The sequence below is a fragment of the Tympanuchus pallidicinctus genome, unplaced genomic scaffold (genome assembly GCF_026119805.1).
Source record: "Tympanuchus pallidicinctus isolate F22 unplaced genomic scaffold, pur_lepc_1.0 scaffold18, whole genome shotgun sequence".
In the NCBI taxonomy this organism is placed as follows: Eukaryota; Metazoa; Chordata; class Aves; order Galliformes; family Phasianidae; genus Tympanuchus; species Tympanuchus pallidicinctus.
Window position 1 is genome coordinate 9,376,985 of NW_026294699.1, and position 24,015 is coordinate 9,400,999.

General features: G+C 47.8%; 1 protein-coding gene across 4 annotated transcripts in view; it reads right to left on the reverse strand.

Annotated features, from left to right (window-relative positions):
* Nucleotides 1–24,015, reverse strand: part of LMF1 (lipase maturation factor 1) — a 159,838-nt gene that overhangs the window by 81,592 nt on the left and 54,231 nt on the right. For all 4 annotated transcript variants that reach the window (XM_052679640.1, XM_052679643.1, XM_052679642.1 and 1 more), the window contains one exon: nucleotides 16,225–16,290. In XM_052679640.1, the coding sequence (XP_052535600.1) occupies nucleotides 16,225–16,290 (66 nt within the window). The remainder of the gene's footprint in view (nucleotides 1–16,224; nucleotides 16,291–24,015) is intronic.

Here is a 24,015-nt window from a genome sequence, read left to right on the forward strand (position 1 = left end):
CAAACTGCTCCCCTGAAGCAGAAGGACTCTGTCCACAAAGGCAGTGTGATTAACCTCACGTCTGCATGGGATAATGCCACCATTCTTCCACCTACCTCAGCCCTCCTGCAACAGCCCCGGGCTCTATCCTTCCACAAAACGGCACCATTTCAGTTTAAGAGAACAAAGGGTATTCTTTGAATGAGCAAACTGGAAATCAGCCTTTAATGCCAGGAGTCTTACCCCACAGCGGTAATTCCAAGGGTAATTCTGGAAGCAGCAATTCATGAAGGCCATACCGTGGGACCGGTTCCTGAGCACACGCAGGCAGTTTGGGATCTCAGTCAGGACCCAGGGATTGTGATCCCATCGGCTGTGCCCCGAAATTCGAGGATGGAGGAGAAGACTCTGCTGTCACTGCCTGAGCTCAGGGTCCTGCAGGGACACTGCTCCTCTTGCATAGCAACACAAGCTCTACCAACATGAGCTACTTTTGCAGTAGGCATGGAAAGCCCACGAAGAACACAAGAGAAACATGCAGTTTTCAAAGAAACTGGAATAAAGGTACCTAACCATGAGCCCTTGCTTTAGCACAATAAAACAAGCCCTTACTTTCTCCAAAATGATGGGTTTGGGATGCCCAGTGCTATGGGAAGCACTACAGGGCACTCCCACAACCTAAACCTTCAGCCCAACACCTGGAGCAGCCCAACCTCTGCATAAGGCCAGGGTATCCTATCCAGTCGTCAACATTTCTTCCAGCACCTGTGGGTTCCTCCCTCTAAACCCTGCTCTCCTCCCAGTCATGTGCCAGATTTCCCTTCCTATCATCCTGTGTTTCAGTCACAATTAACCAGCCCTGAGCTGGGGATGCCTTCATGCATGAAGGTCCGTAATGCTCCTATCTTGCAACATCAGAGCTCTCACACATGGAAGTATTTATTACACCAGAGCCCTGCTGCAGAGCAGATCAGATGCTTACCTAATAACACACAACCAAGGGCTGCACTGGTAGCTTTAAAGGACTTTCTTTCAATAAAGATAAGGCTTGGATCCTCATTGAATGTACAGATTCCTCTGCAGCCCTGACCCAATGGCTTGAACGACAGCACGTTGGTTGGATCTGACACACTGACCAAACGAGCTTTGTGTGAAATACTTTAAATGGGGAATCTTTCCTGTTTTGCAACTAAACATAGAGCACATTCTTGAGCAAACTTTAAAAGTTTCCTACATCCACTAAAGTTGGGCAGATGTACAGTAGTACAGAGGCAACTTGAATTTGGTAAAATATAAGCTGTGCTTGGAACTGAAAATCCATGCTGCACAGCCAAGGAATGCTGGGCCTCAGAGAGATGGTTTGCTCCTCAGAAGATTAGAAAGTATTAAATTTCTGCTAAATCTGAAGCAGTAAAATTAAGTTCAAACTCCGAGGGAAGGGAATAAAAATGCCGATGCATAATTGTTTTGTAAAATTTGTGTTTGATTTACTTGAGATGGGCCATTTTATAGCTTATCAAAAACAGCTGGTGTTGTGGACATACATCCATGGTCCCATAACATGGATACAATTTATTCTGTGAAATCTGTAAACGAAACAAGACAAAGCTCTCAATATCTTTTATAATAAATTCTTTCAGCAGGTAGAGCTGAATTCTGAAGCAAGCTTTCAAACGACAGCCAACCAAGCATCAGGCTCTCCCAGAAGCAGGCTGGGCTTGAGGCTACCCGTTGGCAAAGGAGAATCCTGAATCCTCTTGTAGAAATGGGGTCTTATAAGTGGCACATGCATATGTTTAGGACAAGAGGTAATGGCTGCAAGTTGCACTAGAGGAGGGTCAGGCTGGATATCAGGAATGATTCCTTCTCCTAAAGAATGGTCGGACACAGGGAATGGTGGGGTCGTCATCCCTGGAAGCATTCAAGAACCATGGAGATGTGGCACTGAGGGACGTGGTCAGCGGACATGGTGAGATGGGCTGAGTGATCTGAGAGGTCTTTTCCAACCTGAATGATTCCATATGGCCAGCTCCCTTGGAGACATCCATGAAGGAAGGACCACAACATTGCCCCTAAGCACAAAGGCACTGAGTGCAATGCTCTGCTGGTACCCAAAGCCAGGAGGACACAGAAGGAGGCAGCTCTCATTGCTGGTATCAGGTGCTAAAATCTCCGCACCTTTAGCAATGTAATACATCTCCTTCAGTCACCTTTGAGACCAAAGGCAATGGTTATGTTAACAGCAGGAGAAAAACTTCAAACCGTATCAGCCATGGTTCCAAGGAGAAATTCACTGCTGGTCGTTGCTGACTTTTTTGTGGCTTTCAATTCTATCCTCCAGTAGTGCTGTCTGAGGAGAGATTATACAATTTTACAGCTGCTTTACCTCTAAATACAACTTCTGGAAGAAAAGAGTAACTTGGCCATTCATCCCAAAGGGACCCTAAACCCAGCTCTGGTGTACAGAAATGCAATACCCATAAAACCAGCATGTTGCGGAGCCTCCTTAACCAAACACAAAAACACCTATTAAGGGTCCATGGGGGTTCATTCTGACCGGTGTGAAAAGTCCTGAGGAGAGGTCAGGGCTCGCTACCGTGCAGGCTCTGTTTGCAGCAGGACCCCAGGGGCACACAGCGACCTGCAGCAGCTCCGGGAGGAGCAGACAAGCCTGCAGGAAGAGCACTGCAGGCATGGCTGCACAGGGAAGGGTTTGATCAGCCCCCACGGGGCAGAGCTGTTTGGGGCCACCAACACAGCCCAGGGCCACCAGTGACCCACGCAACCCCGCTGTTCCTCTCAGCAAGAGACCTGCCCCACTGAACCACAAAGGGCTGCAACAGTGTCCCTGCAGAAACCAGTGCTGCAAGCACCTGGAGCTCCGACCACCTCCTTCCTTTCAGTGTCTCCAGTATCCCAGGAGTTCGGTTTCACTGAACCACTCTCACTGTCCGTGAGCTCCTACAAGTAAATGTGTCCACAAAATGCCGCATCGCATCTTCACCACCTGCAGCATCCCCTCCTGCCTTACAGACATGCCAACTGGAACAGGCAGCCCTTTGTTTCTGCACCAGCAGAGCCTGTAACCTATCCCAACCCAAAGGGAGCCATTTCTTTGGTGTACGCTGTAAACTGAACTCGAGTGCCGGAGAAGCAGTAAGGAATTCCTGAGTGTTCTTCCGCAACCCCCAGCCACAACAACTCCTGTATAGGTGACATATGAGATTTCGTAGAAGAGGAAACGTTAGAAATCTAGAGGTCAGGAACATCTTAACTCGCAAATTAAACTCATACCATACTCAGTGCAGAGGTGACCTCACTAAAACCCCTTATTATTGCCCCCAAAAGCACTCTCTGAAGGAGACAGGCTGAAAGTCTTCAAACCCAGCACTAACCCCTCTGAGGTTTGCTGGAGATGAATGGCATGAAATGAAACCAGGGCTCATCCTTATGGGACACTCCAGGAGGCAGCACCTGAGCTGCTCAGGTATTTGAAAAGTAAATAAAGCAATCACTCGCCTTCCACAGCCCTGGCAGCAGCTTCTCCTTCTATCTGCAAACAAGAAAACCCATCAACCACCATCTCAGAAGCATACTGTCGCTGGAGAAGCCTTGTATAACCACGAAAGTGATGGGATTGCTCTTAGTCATACTGCTGGGCTTGCAGAAGCAATAAAACAACAGAATGCAAATCCCCCAGGTGCAAGAAGCTGCAGGGACGTGGTTATTAATTACAGCTGCCTTCTGTATCTCCCGAGGTGACGGGGATCAGTTCTGTGGCTGCAACGGAGCTGCCAAGGGCGGCACTGAATGCTGCTGGTCCTGCTGGTGGGAAGGATGGGAACAGCAGGCAGACATGAGCAGAGGAATCTTCATGGTCAAACGTTTTGCAGACATTAAATGCTTTAATGTAAAAAAATAATAATTGTTTTGTGATGGCTTATTTCCAGTTTCATAAAAGGGTTCTGGCTGATGACAAATTCACAGACCGTAGCAAAATGCTCTGACTTGACAAAGTAAAGGATTTCCCCTCTGAAACAACATGTGCAGGGAAATGAGGGGTTCAGCACTTCCTCCAGCAGGATCCATCCCAGCCACAGCAAGCTGCCTTCCAGCAAAGCCACTACCTGACACTGAGGGCAGGAAGAGCACCTGGCAGTAGAGCAGAGCGTGGGCTGCCTGCCTTTGCAGGGCTGCTCCAGGCACTTTCATAGCATCCCCTGTGCCACTCCAACAGCCCCTGCAGGACCTCCCCAAACAGCCCTAGCACTGGGACCAGAACTGCTGGAAGAAGGTTTCCCCAGTGGCAGCATCCAAACCACGGTCAGCACATGTGGCCAACGGTGCAGGAACTCACAGGGGCACCCATCCATCAACTTTAATCTCAGCAAGTTACAAAGGAGAGCTGCTCTCTCTTTAATAAAACCAAGGTTTAATTAGTAAAGTCAAGTTTGACCGGCTTTGAGAAAACTCCCCTTTGATAACTACACGCTACATTATCCTTTCACTCCTTTTGGCAGAGAAATGAGGTTACTGCAGTTTGCTTTGGCTCCTGCTCTCTCCTGTCAATCCCCTGGGCACTCAGATAGTTCAGGCTCTATGCTCAATAGGAGGAGAGGCTGTGATGTGTCCCCCAGCTGTGTATCCACAGGAGCAGTGAGCAGGGTGGAGGAGCAGAGGCTGAGCCGGCATCCCACGGGCACAGCCCTCAGGAAGTGGCTGTGCATCTCATGGGGCTCTGCCTGTGTTTGCTGGAAATATTCTTCAAGGTGATTTGCACCAGCTTGATGTGTAGCAGCAATACAAAAAAACCCAACCCATAATAATTATTATAATTATAATAATTAATGAGGGACATAAGTGAAGAAACATTTCAGCCTCTTCTTCCTCACGTTTGGCTCCCATGCCCATGCTGGTGCTCCCAGTCCTCTGGCTTAGAGCAGAGCAGGACAGGGTTACAAGGTATCTGCTATATTTGATATTGAAAGGCTGCTAAAACCCCAATTAATTCTATGAATTAAAATATTTCACTTATTTGCCTGGAGGCCAAGAGTAACACATTCAAACAGATTTCCATTGGGGGCTGCTCACAAACCATTAATTGCGACCACTGCCTCAAGGACTTACCCGTGGTAACTCATTCCATACAGCGTGGGCCACCCCCCGCGTGGGATTCTATTTCTCCTCCTCAGATGGATGACAGGAAGTCCTCTCAAACAAGACAAAGGCTGTCGCAAGGCCCTTGGGCTACCAACAAACTGACATCTTTGCAGAGAACGGTACCATCAGAATAGTGGGTATAGCAGCCGACCTGCACTTGGTAGCTCAGCACACGCTCTGTAAGAGCATTACTTGCAGAAGGGGATTTGCTGAGCTCCAGCAGTTGCTTCTCCAAGGGAACGGGCGGCACTCCTTACCCCCAGCACTGAGCGTGGGGAGCGGTGAGCTTGTGTTACTTCAAATGGATCCAGCACGACAGTTCGGAATTCAATATTGTCTCAGCCTAATTGGACAGGATCCAGCTCGATTCTGTCAAACACCGTGATTAATGCCAGAGCAATAAAACCCCTTTTAGCCATTGAGACGTTCGGGCTGAAAGGGAAGAGGAAGAATATGATCCTCTGAAAATATAGATAAGTCAGTTCATGAATGCGTGTGAGATAAGAGCCGTTCTTAATACAAACATTTCCACAGTGCCTGCAGGAGCAACTACTCACTATCTGTGCCTTAGCAAAGGAACTGCTCAGAGGTAAAAGCTTTTGCTGAGCACCTCGTGCAGTCAGACTGCTCACACTGCAGCATGATGTGACAGCACGGCTATGAGGAAGTTTCATTTCTTTGCCTCGAGTTGTATGGATCCCACTTGAACACTGCATGGCTGAGCCCCAAAGCCATGGAGCAGAGCATTGGGGCACTGCGACAGGAACAGTGGAATTCCATGGCTTCAGCCGAATTAAAGCAGAAGAACAGTGGTTTCATTTGGTTTTAAATCAGTGGGAAAAAGATCAACACTGCTTTTCTCTGTGTTCTATTACAGAATTTGCTGTTTTTGCTCAGAAAGGTGGCGGTGCTCCATCCCTGCACACCCACAGTCAGCACCCACAGGACTCTGAGCACTGATGGAGCTGTGGGTGACCCTGCTGAGTGCAGGCAGTGGGACCAGACGGCCTTCAGAGCTCCCTTCCGACTCAAACCATTCTGTGCTTCTGTGATTATTTTCTTGCAGCACAAATGGTGGTAGAAAAGAGGATGGGGCTACTCTACATGGAAAAGAAAAGGGCAGCGACTTGAAATGCTTGAAAACATTGATCTTGTCACGATGTTAACAGAATGAGACACAAAGCAGCGTTTTCAGTGATCTGATGTGCTTTTAAGGTTGAAAGAGCTAATTCACATCGAGTTAGCCTCCCAGCTTTTATGTGTAATACATACCAAAAAGATAAGCAAATTATATTGCATTATATGTAATTACAGAAGCTCCTAATTACACGTCACAGTTTTAGGCAGCCCAACACATGCCATGCTCTCCAGAACGGCAGTTCCCGAAGCAAACAGTAAATCAGCTTTTGCTTGCCACTGACTTGAAACTTTAACCTATAAATTAAATTAATAAGAGACAAAGGCTTCTTTTGTGCATTTGCAAGCCTGTAGGATTTTACAAATAATAGGCCTGGAAAGTGATTTATACTCCAAGATTAAAGGTCAGTTTGGCACACACGACTGGGGAGCAGAACGCCGCGCATCGCTGTGAACTCGTTTGTGCTCCCTGCAGCCATGTGGGATTGCTGGGAGCAACTTGAGAGCTGCGAGTGGGAAGAAATGCAGTGGGCAATTGGGTGGGGGTCTGCCAGCTCTGCAGTATGGAGGGAATCGTGCGTAAGAACTGCATCGGCCACTCAGCCCTCTGCATTGCTGACATCACCTGTGTGCTGTAGCTCCACACAAATTCAATGGGGAAAGATGGAAAACACAGAGCGTTAGATGGAGACGGCATCAATTCAAAGAGAAGAGAAGTTATGCAAATAGTGCAAGCCATTCTTCCTGCTGGTATAAGTTCAATTTGTGACATTCTGTCACCAGCTGCTCTTGTTCCTGGCCCAGTTGTTTCTGGGGGAAATAAGACTTCAAGTGGAATTTAAAACTGTTGATGTATGCAATAATTAAGATGGTATTAACCTGAGAACTAGAAGAGTTTCTTACGATTATTCTCACAAGAAAAGTAAGAGGCCAAAGGCAGAGAAAGGACTAACATGGGCACCAGTGGGAACATGCAGCTTCTTTGGCAGAACTTCTGTGCCTGGTATTTTGCAGGACACAAATTCCATATTTCACTTAATTCCTTAGGAGAGACTTCCTAAGTCACAGAATGACCTGGGTTGAAAAGGACAATGATTATCCAGTTTCAACCCTCTGCTATGTGCAGGGTTGCCAACCAGCAGCCCAGGCTGCCCAGAGCCACATCCAGTCTGGCCTTGAATGCCTGCAGGGATGGGGCATCCACAGCCTCCTTGGGCAACCTGTTCCAGTGCCTCATCACCCTCTGGGTGAAAAACTTCCTCATTCTTTAAAGAACATAACACATCCAATGGTCATAGAAAGAGATGAAACTGTACCACATGCTCATAATCCCACAAAAACACAAACTGACCTCCAAAGAAGAAAGCACCAGTTTGTAAGCAAACACCCTATTTGTTTAAAGTCTATCGGCAATTAAAAGCATGAACTTATTTTGCTTTCCCTGGAAGGCAGACAGCAGTGATGTGGGCTGTTTTTTTAGGTAATTTAGTTGCACACTGGGGCACTGCACACACCATTCTGTAGTTGATATCATGTGAAAACACGTGTTCAAATTTTTGCTTTCACTTGGATTCTGGCCCTTCGAAAGCAAACATCAAAGAGAAGAGCTCTGAATTTTGGTCGACACCAACAGTTTGCACCACCCTGGGGGTCTCGGCAGTAGGAGAACCACAGTGGTGGTTGGTCCCATCTGAACATAGGAAGGTGGGGGTGGATGTGAAGCACAACTCCAGTGCAGGAGATGAGGATACACAGCATGTCATGTCCACACGTGCCAGTGAGGATGGTAAAAAAATCCAAATAATTATTGCCATGGCTTTCATCTATTTGAGGATGCAGAGATCGGGACGTGTGCTGAGCAGTTCCATGCTGACATTGGGGCTGGCACTGTTTGGAAGAGGCCAAGGAAGTAATCCTCATTCGTAAAACAAAAGAGAACAGGCACACTACTGGGAAAGGCTGGAAAGCTCCCAGACTACCTCCTGTCTTGTTTCTGCCTTCCAGGTAGCACTAAAATTTGTGATCTTTCTTCTCTTCGCAGATTTCTTATAACACACCATTAACTCACTGATAAATCCACAATGTAAGCAATTATCTGAGCACTTTCTCTGTTACCTGCAGAGCTGATACACCTTGTTGGCCCCAAATGTTGCGCGAGTAGCAACCTGCCCCAGGAGGCAGCAGGAAGCAGTGGGCTCCAGCACTCTTGGGGGAGAAGTTGGCCAATGGGATGGATGCTATGCATAGGGAGAGCTGGTCAGGTGTGTGGAAAGGCCTTTATGGATTCATCTGATCACGATGGAGAAAGACCAAACAGGTGGAGAGGGGAAGGAAGAAAGAGGGGAAAAAAAAAAAAAGAGAAGAAAATATTGAAGGCAAGCGATGAGGGTCCTGGGTGGTCTGTAAACGAGACTGAAACAGTGGGAATGTGTAATGAAGAGATGAAATCCAATAGTTGTACAGGAAGCTTTCACCAGGCTTAAAACAAATCCTTAAGAAAAACAGAAAAGAATCCAGGAAGAGGAATTGTATTACTGCTGAAAACAGTATTGGCATATCCCCAATGCATTCACAGCGCGTGACTGACAGCTCTGCACGAGTCCCAGCAGAGCGGGGGGCGATGTCTTCCTATGCCTCAAAACCCTCCAACGGCTCCCAACAGAAATGCCCAGGAGGCATTTCCACTAAACTTTCACTCTTTTCTCCAATTTTGCTTTAATGCTACTGGAAATTGGCTGAAAGCTGTGGCAGCAGTGGGTGACCGCAGTGACAGGTGCCACTGACCTGCTTTGCTCACACCAAACCAGAAACCCCGCAAGCTGCTGACTTCATCTTTGGTTGTTTTAGCACAGTTACCGTTGGTGAAGAAGCATGCACAGAAAAAATAATGTTTTCAAACTGAACGGAAAAGATAAGGAAATGTGCTGTGCTGCCCTCAGTAGAGGGGCTCTGCCTGGGTCACTGCTGCACACTCAGTCCAGCCCTAAAATTTCTGCCACTAGAATCACAGATCAGCTGAAGCTGGAAGCTCTGAATGCTGTCTGGTCCAATTCCCTGAGCAGGGACACCCACAGCTCCATCAGTGCTCAGAGTCCTGTCCAGCTTGACTGTGGGTGTGTGCAGGGATGGGGCACCACCACCTCTCTGGGCACCCTGTGTCATTCCTCACCATCCTTAGCAGCTTTTTCCTTATGTCCAGTCTAAATTTCCCCTCTTTCAATTCAAAACCATTTCCCCTTGTCCTATTAGATTCCTCTCAGAGCTCCTCTGAAGGCTTCTCTCTCAGCACCTGCTTACGTCCCATTTCCATCAGCACTGTGTGGTTTCCTGAGCACAGGCTGAGAGCACAGGGCTGCAGCTCTGCCTTTTGTTTTGACAGCTCACTGAACAGACACTCATCTGCACCTCTCCTAAACTCACTGTGGGGATCCTGATCCCGATGGAGAGAAGAGCTGAGCTGACGCTTGGTTTCAGGGGGTTGAGAACCCAGTCACTATTGGTCTTTGATGTTGGCTGCTGGGGATAACACAAGGCAGAGTGCTGGTGTGGTGCGAGGCTCTGGAAGGCACTCCATGCCTGGAATAAAGCACAGCTTGCAGGTTTTCCCTACCAGCAGGGACAGCACTTTTGTTCTGCATTAACTCCCACGCCATCAATTATGTTGGTTCTTCTGCAGCATCCTCAGACTGCAACAGACCTGTACGCTTTTTCACTTTCCAAAATACAACACAACTGGGAATACATGTCACTATTTATCAGTATGTCCTTTCAATTCGCAGCTTTATGAGGAAGGCTTCACTTCTGTAAGCTCATCATTTCTTTGCAGTGTCCCTGAGCTCTGCTGCACTTCCAGAAGCGATCATCTGCAGCACAGCCCAGACCCCGTGCTAAACCCTTCCCAAAGAGCTCAGCTCTACTTTGCAGGCCCTGCACCTCCCACCAGCACCCCTAAGCAATGCAAAGCAAGCAAAAACCCATCCTCCCCAGTGCTTCCACCCTGATCCTTGCCCCAATGTTCCACCCTAAAAGCCATCAATCCCTCTCTTTTTAAGCAACCACTATGTTTAACTGTTATCAGAACAACAGAGCTCAGCCCAAAGTTGGGGGGAACAAATATTTCCAGCAAACTTCATTCAAACACAACTTACAGAGAGAACACCTGGGATTCATCTGAAAACCTGTCTCAGATAGAGACCTTCCCGCAGAGCCTGATACAAAATCCAGATACACTGTAATAAGCTTTTGATGTCGTGTTGACATTCATCTGCCAATACTATTGCTTCATGCACTTACCTTATGATGGATCTTGTTACTTAATTGATCGCAGGCAAGGTCAAGAATTAGCCCTTCTTCCACTGACATCATGCAAATCACCAAAACCCAGAAGAAAGCACCTAATCCTCAGCTTCAGACCCACGCTAAGTGGCCCTTCAATACGTGTGAAGAGGCACAACTGGTTTTTCAATTATGCCTCAGAAAAGGTCATTTTTCAAAACTTATGACCAAATGGAACAAAAAAAAAAGCTGCACAGAAGTGTGCTTTTCCTTCTGGTATCGGCTGCCTCAGCGCAGAGAACAGTTTGTTTTTGCAACTGGGAATGAACACAACCTGCACCATAATCTGCCCCGGGCAGAACCGCGTGTCCCTCTCTCTGCAAAGACTGAACAGTGCCTTTGGCTTCTACAGGACAACTGCTTTTGCTCCTTAAATCACAGAAACCCACCTGCTGGAGCACAGATTTTACCATTTCAAGTAGTGATGGGCAGTGTGCAGCCCAGGACCCACTGCACACCCGCCAGCTCCACGGCTCTTCTCCAGCCCTCCCCTTGCGAACCCTCCGCGTTTGGGCCAATTCTGCAGCAGCTTCTGCAATGAAGTCCATTTTGGATGAGAAAAAGATTAAAGCAAACCAAAAAAAAAGCACTAGAACTTCTGGGTGGGGTGCACAGGCTGAGGGCTGGTGTGGAAAAGCAGAGCCCACGCAGAGACGCAGAGCCGCCTGGCAGCACGCGGTGTGCGTCAGTGCTTTACTGTCAGCACGAGGATTTCGTAAGGCAAAATTCTCTTTACTGAAAGATGAAGAAATCACAACTGGCAGCAGAGAGGTCACGCAGTGCCCGTACTGCTCAGCTCCAGCCTCCAATGTACACACAGCCAGGGTTCCCCACCTGCGTTTGCACCAGTGCTGAACACCGAGATCACTCCTGTTCACACCTCACACCCTCGTACTGCCTTCTGCTTTAAAACCCAGAGTCACACATAATCACTAAACATCCTGAGCTGGAAGGAACCTGTAAGGATCACTGAGTCCAACTCCTGTCCAAATAGCTGCACCTATTTTGTTCTCTGTCAGTGCAGCTGATAGCCTGGGCTATTCTGATTACAGACCCATTTAATTTCAAGTTGGTAACTGATAATAAATTTCAGTTCAAAGCAAGTATTCATCAATCCAAACTAAAATCGATTTCAAAAAGACTTTGTATTCTTAAGGTACAGAGCATACAGCATTTACCTGCAGCCCTCCAGGCTGTGAAGTGAGGATATGGTGTCAGGGGCATTACTGGATCTGTACTCCTCATGGCATTTCTACTGAGTAAGCTGGGAAATAGTTCATACCATAGAACCCACGATTCTATGAGCTTACATCTCTACCAGCCTATGATTCTAAGACAGAAACTATTTTCTTGTTGATAGTAATTTGTTGACAGCTTTCCTCTTTGCTTCACAATAGCTAGGAAAAAAAGCTAGATTAAAGTCTTACAAGATCCAATACACTGAAGAGAAGGGAGCAAGGAAATCAGGAGGCGTTTAAAGAGCAGCTCCAGCCTCCTTATTTCTCACCCTTATCAGCACAGCTATCAGTCAGCAGCCCTGTAATTAGGCACAAAAGACACCATGCTCCAGAGAGCTTCTCTAGGAACTGGAGAGCTGCTGGAAGCTGCAGCCGTGACTGACAGCCTCCATTTAAGAAAAACAGTTCCAGAATAATTAGCAATAATTTGTACAAATCAGAAGAAGTGACCTTTATGCGCACAGCATCTTACACAAAGAACAAAGCTCTACTGCAGCAACACTGACAGAGTCAGGAGAATTGAAGCACACCTTTGGTTGGGATTGAGCAGCTCAGCACAGTCCTTGGAAGAGTTCTGCATGGGGGTACCCTGAGCACCCCGAGAGTAGGAAGGAAATCCTGGATCTCACTCCCAGTGCTGGCAAAGACTTTCCTGATTTAGGGGCATTTTAATTATTTTATTTTTTTATTCATCCATCTCACCTTGAGGACCCTTCCAATCCATACCATCCTATGATCCCTGTCTCAGTGAAAGGTTTGCTTGCTTGCATGACGCTCAGAAACTCTTTGATAAAAGGTGCATCATTCAAAACTGCACTTAAATTCTTTGCATTAAAAGAAATAAAATACAAGTTGCTCCAGCTGGGCACAGAGAGGTTCCCTACCCGGTGCGTACCAGGGCTGGCACCTGCTCAGAGAGAGTGACCCTGGAACACATGTAAGCACCCCATGGGGTTATGGCACAGAGCAGAAAGGAGGAGGCGATGAAGGCGGCTGCCCAGCGGGGCTCCCTGCTCCCTGTGCAGCTGCTCCAGCAGCTGTTCTCACCAGTTGGTGGCTGGGTTTTATGAGATATCTGTCTGTAATTAAAAAGCAACAGTACTTTGGCAGCCACCATAAAACGCATCGCAGGTTGCATCCCGCAGCATGGAGCTCCATGCTGGGTACGGGGAGATGCGATGGATGCAACCACGTAAGACTTCACCGTTTCTAAAGCCCAAAGATTTTCTCCTTAGCCACTCTGCCAAGACCACCACCAGCATCCCAAACCCTGGCTCCATTTGGGTGCAAGTCAGAAATGCTCATCTCCTGCCTTTGCCACTCAAACCTCCCTGTGAAAAGACATGTGGCTGCAAGGTGCTCGGTGCTGTGAGGGTGTTGGGGAGCTGCAGGTCTGGGAGGAGGTCCTAAACGCAGGGCTGGCACTAAGGGTTTTCTCCATTTGGAGTATGTTAAGGCACTGTGCCTGTGCCAGCAAGGCAGCACACCCAGAATGAGAGCGGGGAAGGCCAGAGAAAGGCTGATGGAGCTGTGAGAGCAGGTCAGCGTTCCCCTTTCTGGTACCTACCTAGGCTGAAAGCTGCTCCAGCCCATGCCCAGGCAATACCCTGCAAGCTGCAGAAGCACCTGCAGCAGCCCAAAGCCTCCTGTAACTGCAGGCTGCTGCTAGGCTCTTTGCAGAGGGCTCCTCTGCAGTCGGATCTGTGCCATGTGCTCCTGTGGAAGCAGAAATTGAGCTGCATTCTGTAAACCACTGCACATGCATTTGTAAACCATTGTGTACATAGCAGAGAAATGCTTAATGATGACAAACAGACCTACAAACCAGAGGCAGCTTCCCTCCGTGTCAACAGCAGTATGATCAAGTCCCACTGTGCAAAATCTTGCACAAGATAAACAGCCCCCTAACCACAGCCAGCAGTGAAACGGCTGCAAAGCCAAGGAATGAGAAACAGAACCCAACGAATGCCAGAGCCCAGACCCCCACCCAGCACCTCCCAGCCCTGCACACATCTGCAGGTAGCAAGGCAACACCACTTGAATTTCTCTCCATCAGTGTCTGTCTCCATGCTGCAGCACACGGACTCCTCAGGGATCCGAGGGGTGTTGCATTGGTAGGAAAATACCTTTCCTATGTAAACCATGCGTTCTGCCATTTCCCTCTCCAAACTCCACAGCGTCACAGATCGTAAGCCCTCAACACAGAGAGGCTTCATTTGGGGAACAGATCTCCATAAAGGTTTGGACTAAGGCCCCGCACATCAGAAAGGAAAAAGGGATGAAAATTACGCTCCGTTTAATTACCCGAGCCGTAACAATTTTTTACTATTTCACACACGACTCCTGACACAAGTGGAAATGTTATTTTCCACAAGCATGGCTGCTGGTCCTACTGCAAATAAATAGTGCGGGGCGCGCTCAGTGCGGGAGATGGAGGCCATGTGTTCTCATTAATTCTCTTGGCAGAGGAGCACATGTAGGTTTTGGACTGCAATTCCGGGCTGGAACACGAGAGCTGGGGTGGCCAACATACATCACACAGACTCCTTTTGGCCCAGCTCCACTACGGCTGATCCAATACCCAGTTTTATCATCCTAATGACGAGCAGATTTGCAGCTGCCTCCTCCTCTTGCAGGGGTATCTTCAGCCTCACCCTCAACTTTCTCTCACTGACTGGTTGGAATTTGGGGACCTGCACTGTAACCTACCTGGAACAGCTTTCTCCCTGCCATACATCCCTTGTCCTTCTCAACTGGATTCATGTGGCTGCACTTAAGGAGATGGGCAAAGTTCAGGCTATTGCAAGCCACCAGCTACAGGGAAACTTTACCAGGATCAGATTATGTGGACTTCTGAGGACTTCAATAAGCCCCAAATTACTGGAACTTCCTTCTCCACCTCATACTAAGCCCAGGGTCCCCAAAGTATTTCCACTCTGCACCGTGAGAACAGGGCATGCAGAGGACTCAGCTCAACAGGTGAATCTATAGCATTGGTAGAAGAATGCTGGCCTCTTTCAATTTCCCTTTATTACAGCTTCTTTGGCGTGGATTAAAATAATTGGTATTGATAATGTGATCTGCCCCCTGTTCACAATTACTTCAGTGGGGATCCTGCCTTATGGGTAGGATGGGAATGGTCTTCATTAGCCTTCTGGGTTATAGAACTGATCCTGGTTTTCATTTGAAGTCTTGGGGATTATGCAGGCTGGCTGCTGCAGGATGGGGTACTGGTACCTGGTAAAAATGATGGAATTTTTCCTGTTTTGGAAAGAGGAATCCTGATCCTGTAACAGGATTGGTAACTCGATCTGCAGCACTCACACGCAGTTCTTATCACACAATTGTGAAAAGGGAGATGCTGTATGAGCATCCCCAAGGCTGCTGCTCAGTGTCTCCCCTGTAAAAAGCCATCCATAGGCAACACCTTGGAACACGTTCTGCAGGTCAGGGAAGTCAGAATCCATCAGATTTAATTGGAAAGGGAAAATGGTTTCCAGACGTGATGATGGTCTACTGAGGACATCACCCCAAAGGTCCACCCCTAGGGACAAACACAGCACAGAACCCACACCAGAGATCAGGGCTGATCACTGCAGCTCTGTGCACACAGATGTGAAGTGCTCCCTGCTCCTCGTATGGGCACAGAGCACAGATCCCCAGCACTGTGACTCAGTGGCTCCAACACTAACTGCAGAAGGGCACTGTCCCTCACAGTACTGCTTATTTCGTAGGGAGCCAGGACTTCCTCAGGAGAGAGTCCCTGTACACAGCAATTTCTTACCTTTTGATCTCTGTTTATACAAAATGCAAATGCAAAACTATAGGTAAAAACAGAGAGGAAGCTGAGCTCCCTCTCCCTAAAATCAAAGAACAGAGCCAGAGTACAAACCACAGTTTATAATCAGAACGTAACGCAATCACTGGAGCAGATGTCAGAAAGATAAAGCTGCATAATTCTGAACTGCCAACGACCAGTGCTCAGCATCTTGGATAGCACTGAGATGCTCTATTTCTGCCTGCATATGCCTGAGTTTTGGAATAAAGTGAAATGTTGGCAGAAAGCACGCAGCACAGTGCTACGGGAAAGTCCTTCCTGTTCTTCCCTTTCCCTGCTTTTACAAAGGGAGTTCTCTGTGCAGTTCACATTTATCCCCGAGAGTCCACGGCAGTGGGGGAGGACAGAAATTGCTCTCTGAGGACTGTTGTTGGGAAAAACAGCATCAATGAGCTGGCACATGAATGCTGACAGCATGGCTATAGGCTGAAGGCAACAATAAAAGAAGACCAACATGGAGAACTGCCTGGTAGTACAGAAAAATCCACCAAAACAAAGCAGGCAAGGAAAAACAGTTTTAAAGTGCAAATTGCTCACCTCATAGTGATAATTCATGCAAGTTAAGTCTCTCCAGCAGTGATCCCCTCGAATTTTAATCAATCCCTGGAAAAACAAACACAAAAAAACCAGCATTAGGAATATTTGATTCAATCTTGCATGCCAAATTATTATCTCTAGATGTCGGCAGCTCTGGTTACAGCACAGGGACAGCACTACCAGAACCAGTTGGAAGTGCAAGGCTGGAAGAGGCATCACCCTGGAAATTCATGGCACATCTGTACCCAGAGCCCAGATGTTGTCCCAACAGGAGCGGGCTCTGAGCAAATGCTCTTTTAGCTGCCACATGGCTTCTGATGGTACCTGCACAGTAGGAGGGCTGCTCGGAGCTCAGCTTGCCAGGGAAATGGAAAGCATTCATTTCCAAACACACCCCTGAGCAGCAAAGCAGGAGGTGCTCAGGACCTCACTGATGGATGACAACAGGGTTGGGCAGTGTGGCTGGAAGAGCACCCCGAGAGCTGGCCTCAGCCCTAAGAGTGCGTGGTGGAGCGAGGAGCCCATTCCCAAACGTTTCTGTTACCATCTTTAGCCACTTGCCTGTTCCAGTGTGAAACATTTAGGATAAGGAAGAACTGAGGCCAGGAAAGGTCCGAGAACTGGGCTCTGACACTGCTCTGAAACAGAGTGAAAAGTCACCTGCAAACCTACATACGGCTGGTTTCGTGACTTTAAAATCCAGACCCAATTCTCTCTATCTTTAAAGTACTCCTGTAGGAGAGGGAAGCTGGCACAGGACCACGCAACTTCAGCAGCCACCTGAGCCCTGAGCTGGATGCAGAGATGCAATCAAAGTAATTAGAGAAACAAAAGAGGAGAAGGGGAAGGAAGCTGACAGATCTAAACACAGATGAATGTGCTAATGACAGGCCTGCTCTACCTCGGGTTAGAGGTTGGCAGTGAAATTAGCAGGTAGCAGAGGCTGTGCACACTGATATTTCAAGGCAACAGGAGGGTGACATTTCCAAACCAGTGGGTCCATTCCAGGGCTGGCAGCAATATTGGGATTAAATTTCTTTGCCTTGGTGATGAGGACTAAAAAGGAATCAGTCGGCCACGGCAGGAAGGACACCTGGGCAGGGATGAGCAGGAAGCCCTGCAATCAGCCCATGCCAGCCCCAAGCTATGGGGGCTTTGATGTACAGCTAAAGGTCTCTGATTAGGATCACAATATCCCAAATTGAGGAAAGCTTCGCTAGTCAAAAGACTGAACCAGCTCTATCATCTGCATACAATCAAGCGCTATTTGCCTACCTCTGACATTGCCCCTAATTGTAATGTTCCTGCCTTCTTTAGCAGAAAAATCTGCTGAGTTTCTGCAGGACCCAATGACCCAATGCTACCCTTGTTCCTTTTTCTTTTTTATTCCTTTTCCTGACAGCTCAGAGGAGGAGAAGGTCACAGTGCTGTGCTACAGCCCGGCTGAGCAGATTCATCCAAATTCCATAGAACTCTTCACTCGCAGCACTGAACAGTTTAGCAGAGCTCAGCAAAATCCCAAAGTTTAGGGAGCTGGGTACCCCCAGCAACCGCCCAGAGCTCTCAATAAATATCCACAAATACCCCCAAATCCTCAGGTGAGGCAGTGAGAACTCTTCTTGAGCTTCTGCAGGCTCTGCCATGAGCAGATCACTTAATGTTTTGCATTCTGTCCCAAACACGTGCCATCAGATGATGTAAATTAGTTGTACCTCAGACTTAACCCAGTGCTGACTTCCTGAACCAAACACGATGCACAGGAATAGCTACAAGATCATCAGACACAAACTAATAGGAAATCTGCACCTCTCCTGGTCTGAGCCTCACAGCAGATGATGCTTCGACGCATGTCACTGTGAATGAAGTGACCCCACTGCTTTCAGCAGGGCTACTCACAGCCTGAAGTTGTATCTGGTGCTTGGATTGAGCAGATTTTGCCCATCTGCTGCTGCAATTTTTTTTTCTTTTGTTCCTCCATTTCTCCCCTTTTCCAAAAATGAAATATTTTTCATATTAATGTTAATTGCAGAGGACAGTAAACAGGAACCATCATGGACTCCAGCAACTTTTATCATTTTTAACCAGGAATGGGCCTGGGGAACCCAGCAGATGCCTCAGCTACAGGACAGCATCCCCAATACTAACTGCATGCAGGGCAGCCCTGCAAGACCCAGAAAATGCAAGCTAGAGAGCATCATCCCTAAGAGCCCTCACAACAGGGAGGTGGTGGGGTCACCATCTCTGGAAGCGTTTGAAAACCACGGAGATGTGGCACTGAGGGCCATGGCTGGTGGGCACGGTGGGATGGCTTGGACTTATTTGAGAAGTCTTTTCCAACCTTGAAGACTCTGAGTCTACGAAACCGTCAGTGACAAGAAAAACACCTCATGAGAGATAACTGCTGCCAATGCTACAGGGAAAAGCTATGTGTTTGCAACCAGGTAAAAGGAGCAGAGGATATAACAGTGAGTGATGCAGCAATAGGACAGCCCCTCCAGCACCACCACCAAATAGCCAAGCGGAGCTGGTCCAATCATAAAAGAGGGGAGCTGCAGGATGGGAAAACGGGCTGGGGGCTGCCCTGGTAGCGAGGGCTGCATTTCCCCTCATTCCTGCTCCAGGGCAGCACAGGCTCCTGGCAGCAGCAGCTGTCCAGCCCCCCCGACCTGCTGTGCTCACTCAGCCCCTGGGATTGTTTCTAGAGTTACAGGATGCAGTGATAGCATCGGGCAGGATGCGCTGCAGCCGACAGCGCTGTCAGGGCAGAAAGGACGCAAAGAAAGGCTCTGTGCAGGGACCAAAGGACAGCTATCTCTGTGACCTTCCCCCCGCTTTGCGCGAGTTCTTACCGCGCTCTGTTATTCTGCCCAGATAATTAAAGCAAGGATTCAATAGAAAAAGGCTGTAATAAAACTCAAAATCTCTCCTGCAATGAGTCACGAAGGGAATTAATCACGTTTTGTTTACTATAAAGCTATCGAACAGGAAAATCACTTCAAGCTCTTAATATCAAACTGCTTTCAGCACAGAACGTTTCCATGATAATGGGGCGCTTCAGGTCCTTCTCACACCACTGCTGTTCCCAGATCCCACTCTGGGTTCTCCAGTGGCTGAAAGAACCCAGACCATTGAACAGAGTGCATCACTGATGCCCGAGCTCAGACATCCCCACCGTGTGCTCAGGTGGAACCCATTGGTTCACACCCTGCCCCAATGACATGGATTCTGCTGATTTTTATTTTTATTTTTTTTTTATGTTTGTTCACATTCTTCTGAAGATACAAACAGCCTAAGAAATGCCATCTTACATCCCTGTAACCAACCCGAGGTTCAGCCTCACATCACACAGATTGAACAGAAAGGCTGCACAGCCCGAGACCTCACTGCAGGGCAGATGGAGTGATGTGAAATAAAGGAAACGGGTCCTTGAATTAGAAAGCATAATGGGGTTTGTCTTCTAATTTAAGTACCAACAAAGCAGGTAGATGTAGAAAACACACAGGAGCTGGCGAGTGGCTGCACTGGGTAAAGGGAAGCTCATGTTTTGCATTCACTGTGCTGGAGAGGATGCTGGCACTGACAGCACTTCAGTCTATGGGGCAGACAGAACATGGACACCAAAAGAACCTCAGGATGGAACCATCTGTTGGCCACAGCCTCTTTCAAAATGCACTAAGAGCTCAAACTGTCTAATTCCTTCTGTGCAAAAGCTGCCAGGATAAGCACGCAACATCAAGTGAGGCAATGTCTGCAGGGGTTGGGGGTTACTTATTTATGTAATGCAGTAAGAATAAATAAGTAATCCTGGGGCAGGCAGGCAGCACAGAGCCATTGCACACCCATCAGCCCACAAAGCTGCTGTGCCTGCCTGTGTCCTGCAACACACTGGGGCACAGCAAGCAGAGGGGACTGCACACAGCCCAACCACTGCCAACACACTGATAACTGCTTCATCCTCAGACAGCAGCAACCAGAGAAGCATCAGGAGAGAAGTGGAATAAAAGGATGCCTGAGGTCTCTGTGAGCTCAGGTGACGGAGGAGGAGGGAGAAGGAGATGAGGATCCTCACATCTGCCAGCATCTCCCAGCCGCTGGATTGCTTTCAGCCTGCTAACAATTTTCCCAAGCCATTCCCAAGATTTCTCTGTATGTATGAACCGGCCTAAAATCCACAGCTGCAGCAGATTATGCTGCCATAATACAGATCAAAGTATAGGGAAAAAAACCTATCCCTCACTCACCAAATGGCAGGGGCTTGTGCATCTCTGACGTACCTGAATTGCCCTGTGTTAGGGCAGGGACCAGGAGGAAAAGGAGCCTGAGGGCACGGGACAGCATCAGGGTGCATCAGCACTGGGAGAACCCCCTATCATTTGGATCCAGACTGAAAGCATCACACATGGAGCGTCTGGGGCAGACACTAAGCCGAGCTGGGATCCCATTGCAGCCCCCACCCCTTCAGCTGCCACTTATAAGCAAAAGAAAAGGATAAAGGGAAGTGGCCCTTCCTCAGCTCAGTGCAGCCCAAAGATTTCAGCTTTTAAGCCTGTGATTGAGATTGAGCCCCACAGATCAGTGGGTGGCAGCTGAATTAGGAACAGGCCCTGTGTCTCAATGCATTAAGGCCACATTGGAGGCAATACCTGTGAGAAAGACCAGGACTTTTACAAAGGGCTTCTCCAGCGCTTTGAGGCCATGTTTTGGGAGCAGGATCTGACCAATACACAAAGTACAAGAAAATTTATTTAGACAGCTCTGTAGCCTCAAACCCTCCTTGGCTGTATCCGTCCCATTAACACAAGAGCAATCTCAAACCTTGTTTTTTGATTGTTTGTTTCTTAAATAAAAAAGAAGAAAAACTCTTAGGTCGTACCAGTTCCACCAAAGCCAAATTCAGCATCATGTCCCCTTCTATCTTCCCAACTTTATTTTTCCCCCCGGTGTTCCAGCATCCCCACATACCACATCCTTTTTGATACAGCACAAGCATTGACCCATTAGCTCTGCACTAATTGCTTGTGGCTGGAGCCGTCCATGCTCACAGGCAGGCACTAAGCAGAGTATTTCCTAGCACAGCCTCTGTTAACCCTTGACTAGCCAGTCCTGTGTGTGGGCTGAGTTATTCTGAAATAAATAGAGAAGATTTTCCTTTCAAGCTGCCACATTTAGAAGTTCCCACATTTTGCTAGCAGAGCTTTATCTAAAAACTTGAATTTCTGCACCTATTTTGACACAGGATGGGAGCCTAGTGGGGAAGAAGGAATGATTTCCAAAGCATTTTTGAGTTTTCCCATCAGATCAAATAAAAAGGGGTACATTGTGCTGGAGGGCAGGGACACAGCGTTCGAAGTTGACTTGCTTTCCCCAGTGCTGGAGGTGCATGCTCACAAACAGCCCCAGCACAGGAGGACACCCGCAGAAACACTGCTCTGTTTGCACACAGGGGGTGTGTGCAGGCACTTTCAAAGCCCTCTGTATCAGAAGAGAAAGGTGTTCAGTGATACAAATTAAATAGAAGCCAAAGGGAAGGAAACAGGTGGTGAACTGAACCAGCAATTGCCCTTTTGGCCCTGTGGCCTTGCTTTGAATCCAGCTCTAACCAGAATTATTAAATTCATACCAATGGGACGGGGCTGCAGAGCCCCTCTGAGCAGCAGCAAGGCCCAGGAAGGGGGAGCTGAGATCCCGCTGCTGATTTACTGCACAGCCGCAGCACCTGCCCCTACCACAGCCCTGGGTGTGCAATTCAGGTGCAGCACATCTTGAAGGAAAACTACATTTAAGACTTTTTATTATCACTACTTATATTAATAGTATCCAAATGAAATGCCTTTTTTTTTTTTTTCTTTTTTATAATGGTTTTAATCACCAGAACCACCCTGCTGTCCTGTCCCTGCACACACCCACAGTCAGACTGGACGGGGCTCCGAGCACTGATGGAGCTGTGGTGTCCCTGCTCAGTGCAGGCAGTGGGACCAGACGGCCTTTAGAGATCCCTTACAGCTCACACCACTCTTTGATTCTATAACAATAATTAAAAAAAAAAAAATCTTGCCCAACAAATTCTTAGCAGAACCCATGTTGAATAAATCCATGTTCGTGCCTTTTGATGCAGGACTTGGACTGACCAGCATGGCATCTACCTGGTTCAGTTCATGGAAGTCAGTAAGCCTCCTATAAACTGTAGCCTCATTATTTATGACCAATGCACTCTATTTCAGACCCAATATATTCTATAGATCCCATCTGTGTGGATGGTTGAACACATCTGCTAAGTTTGCCAACTGGCAGCCAGGGCACTTTGGGGGTGGAAATCCAAATCAGCCCTTTGCTCCCAACGCATCAATTCCAGTCTCATTTGATTGAGTACTTCACACACCTCTTCTTGTTCCCCATCACTGGCAGAATACACAGTAAGGGGGATTTCTGAGGAAATTAAGCCATAGAGAGGAAGTTTACCAACAGCTTTCCCACCCATTACAAGGCTGATGCCCACCTCGCAGCAGGCTCTGCTGGTCAGATTGGACAGCTTTCAGAAGGAGCAGAACACGACACAGAGGAGTGATCCCATCTGCCCTTCTCGTCCCCCACATGCAGACACAATCGACACAAACATTACCACCAACATGGGATGTGCACGCAGCCGTGCAGTGCATCCCTCAGCAGCATGTGGCTCCCTGCTCCCTCCTGCATTCACTCTTACAATTCTTCTAACGAGCCGATCCTAATTAAACGCACCAGGCAATGGGTGCTTTGCACATCTCCGTGCTGCACGGCTGCCTTTCAGCACCGGGCTCTTTGGCAGTGCCAGGTCAGATGGCAGCAACAACAGGCAGCCCCTTCCATCCCACAGCCCACCCCACAGACAGCTCTGCCCCGCTGCACCCCTCTCCGGCTGCTGCACTTTGGTGATTCAAAATGAAAAAAAAAAGCTGAAATAATTAAAATGTCATTCAAGCACTAAGCCGATATGAGTCACTGCTACAAAAAATATTTTAAAAATTCTTTCAGGAGTGGGGGATAATTATATTCCTCCCTATCTATTGATTTTTCTCTACAATGCAGATGTCAGATTTTCCACGGTTTTTTTCCTTTTTTTTTTTTTTTTCTTTTTTTTTTTTTCCCCCCCTTTTTCCCTGGAGTGAGTGTCATCGAGGAACAAAGCGCTCTTTGAGACTTTTTCAGCCCAAAATTAATTCTGGAAAAAAAAAAAAAATAAAAAAATGGTACAGACAGACCAATAGCACGGCAAGAGAAAGAGCCTGGTGACTGCGGCTATGTCTGCAACCCCTGCATTGATGCGGCGGGGAATGGGGCACCAGAGTTATAAATTTAGAGTCCACCCAAAGACCTCCATTCTGTGACTTCATGATTCAAACGCTGGCTGAAAAAGGAAAATATCTCAGAGGACGACCCTCAGTTCTGGTATTTTAGTTTTTCCTTGTAATATTGATTGCTGCCAGAGAAAATCCAGTGGAGCACCTCACATCTCACACAACTGCCCACCAACCCATGCTCCATCCTACCCACAGATAACGTGGCTTTCACTTCTTTGAAATCCAAATCTATACAAACCCATTTTGAAGACAAACCAGCCATAATTTAGACCCCAAACTCACTGAAGAAGAGACATTCCAAAGCCAATGCCTCAAAGCAACTCTGCTCCATGGCAGACACAGCTCTCCAACTCAGGATCCGACACGAGAGCACTGCACGCCTGCTGAGATCTTGCTCTGCACACAGAGCCCCTTTGCTTATAGAAATGCTGCACAGTGAGGATGTGACACAGGT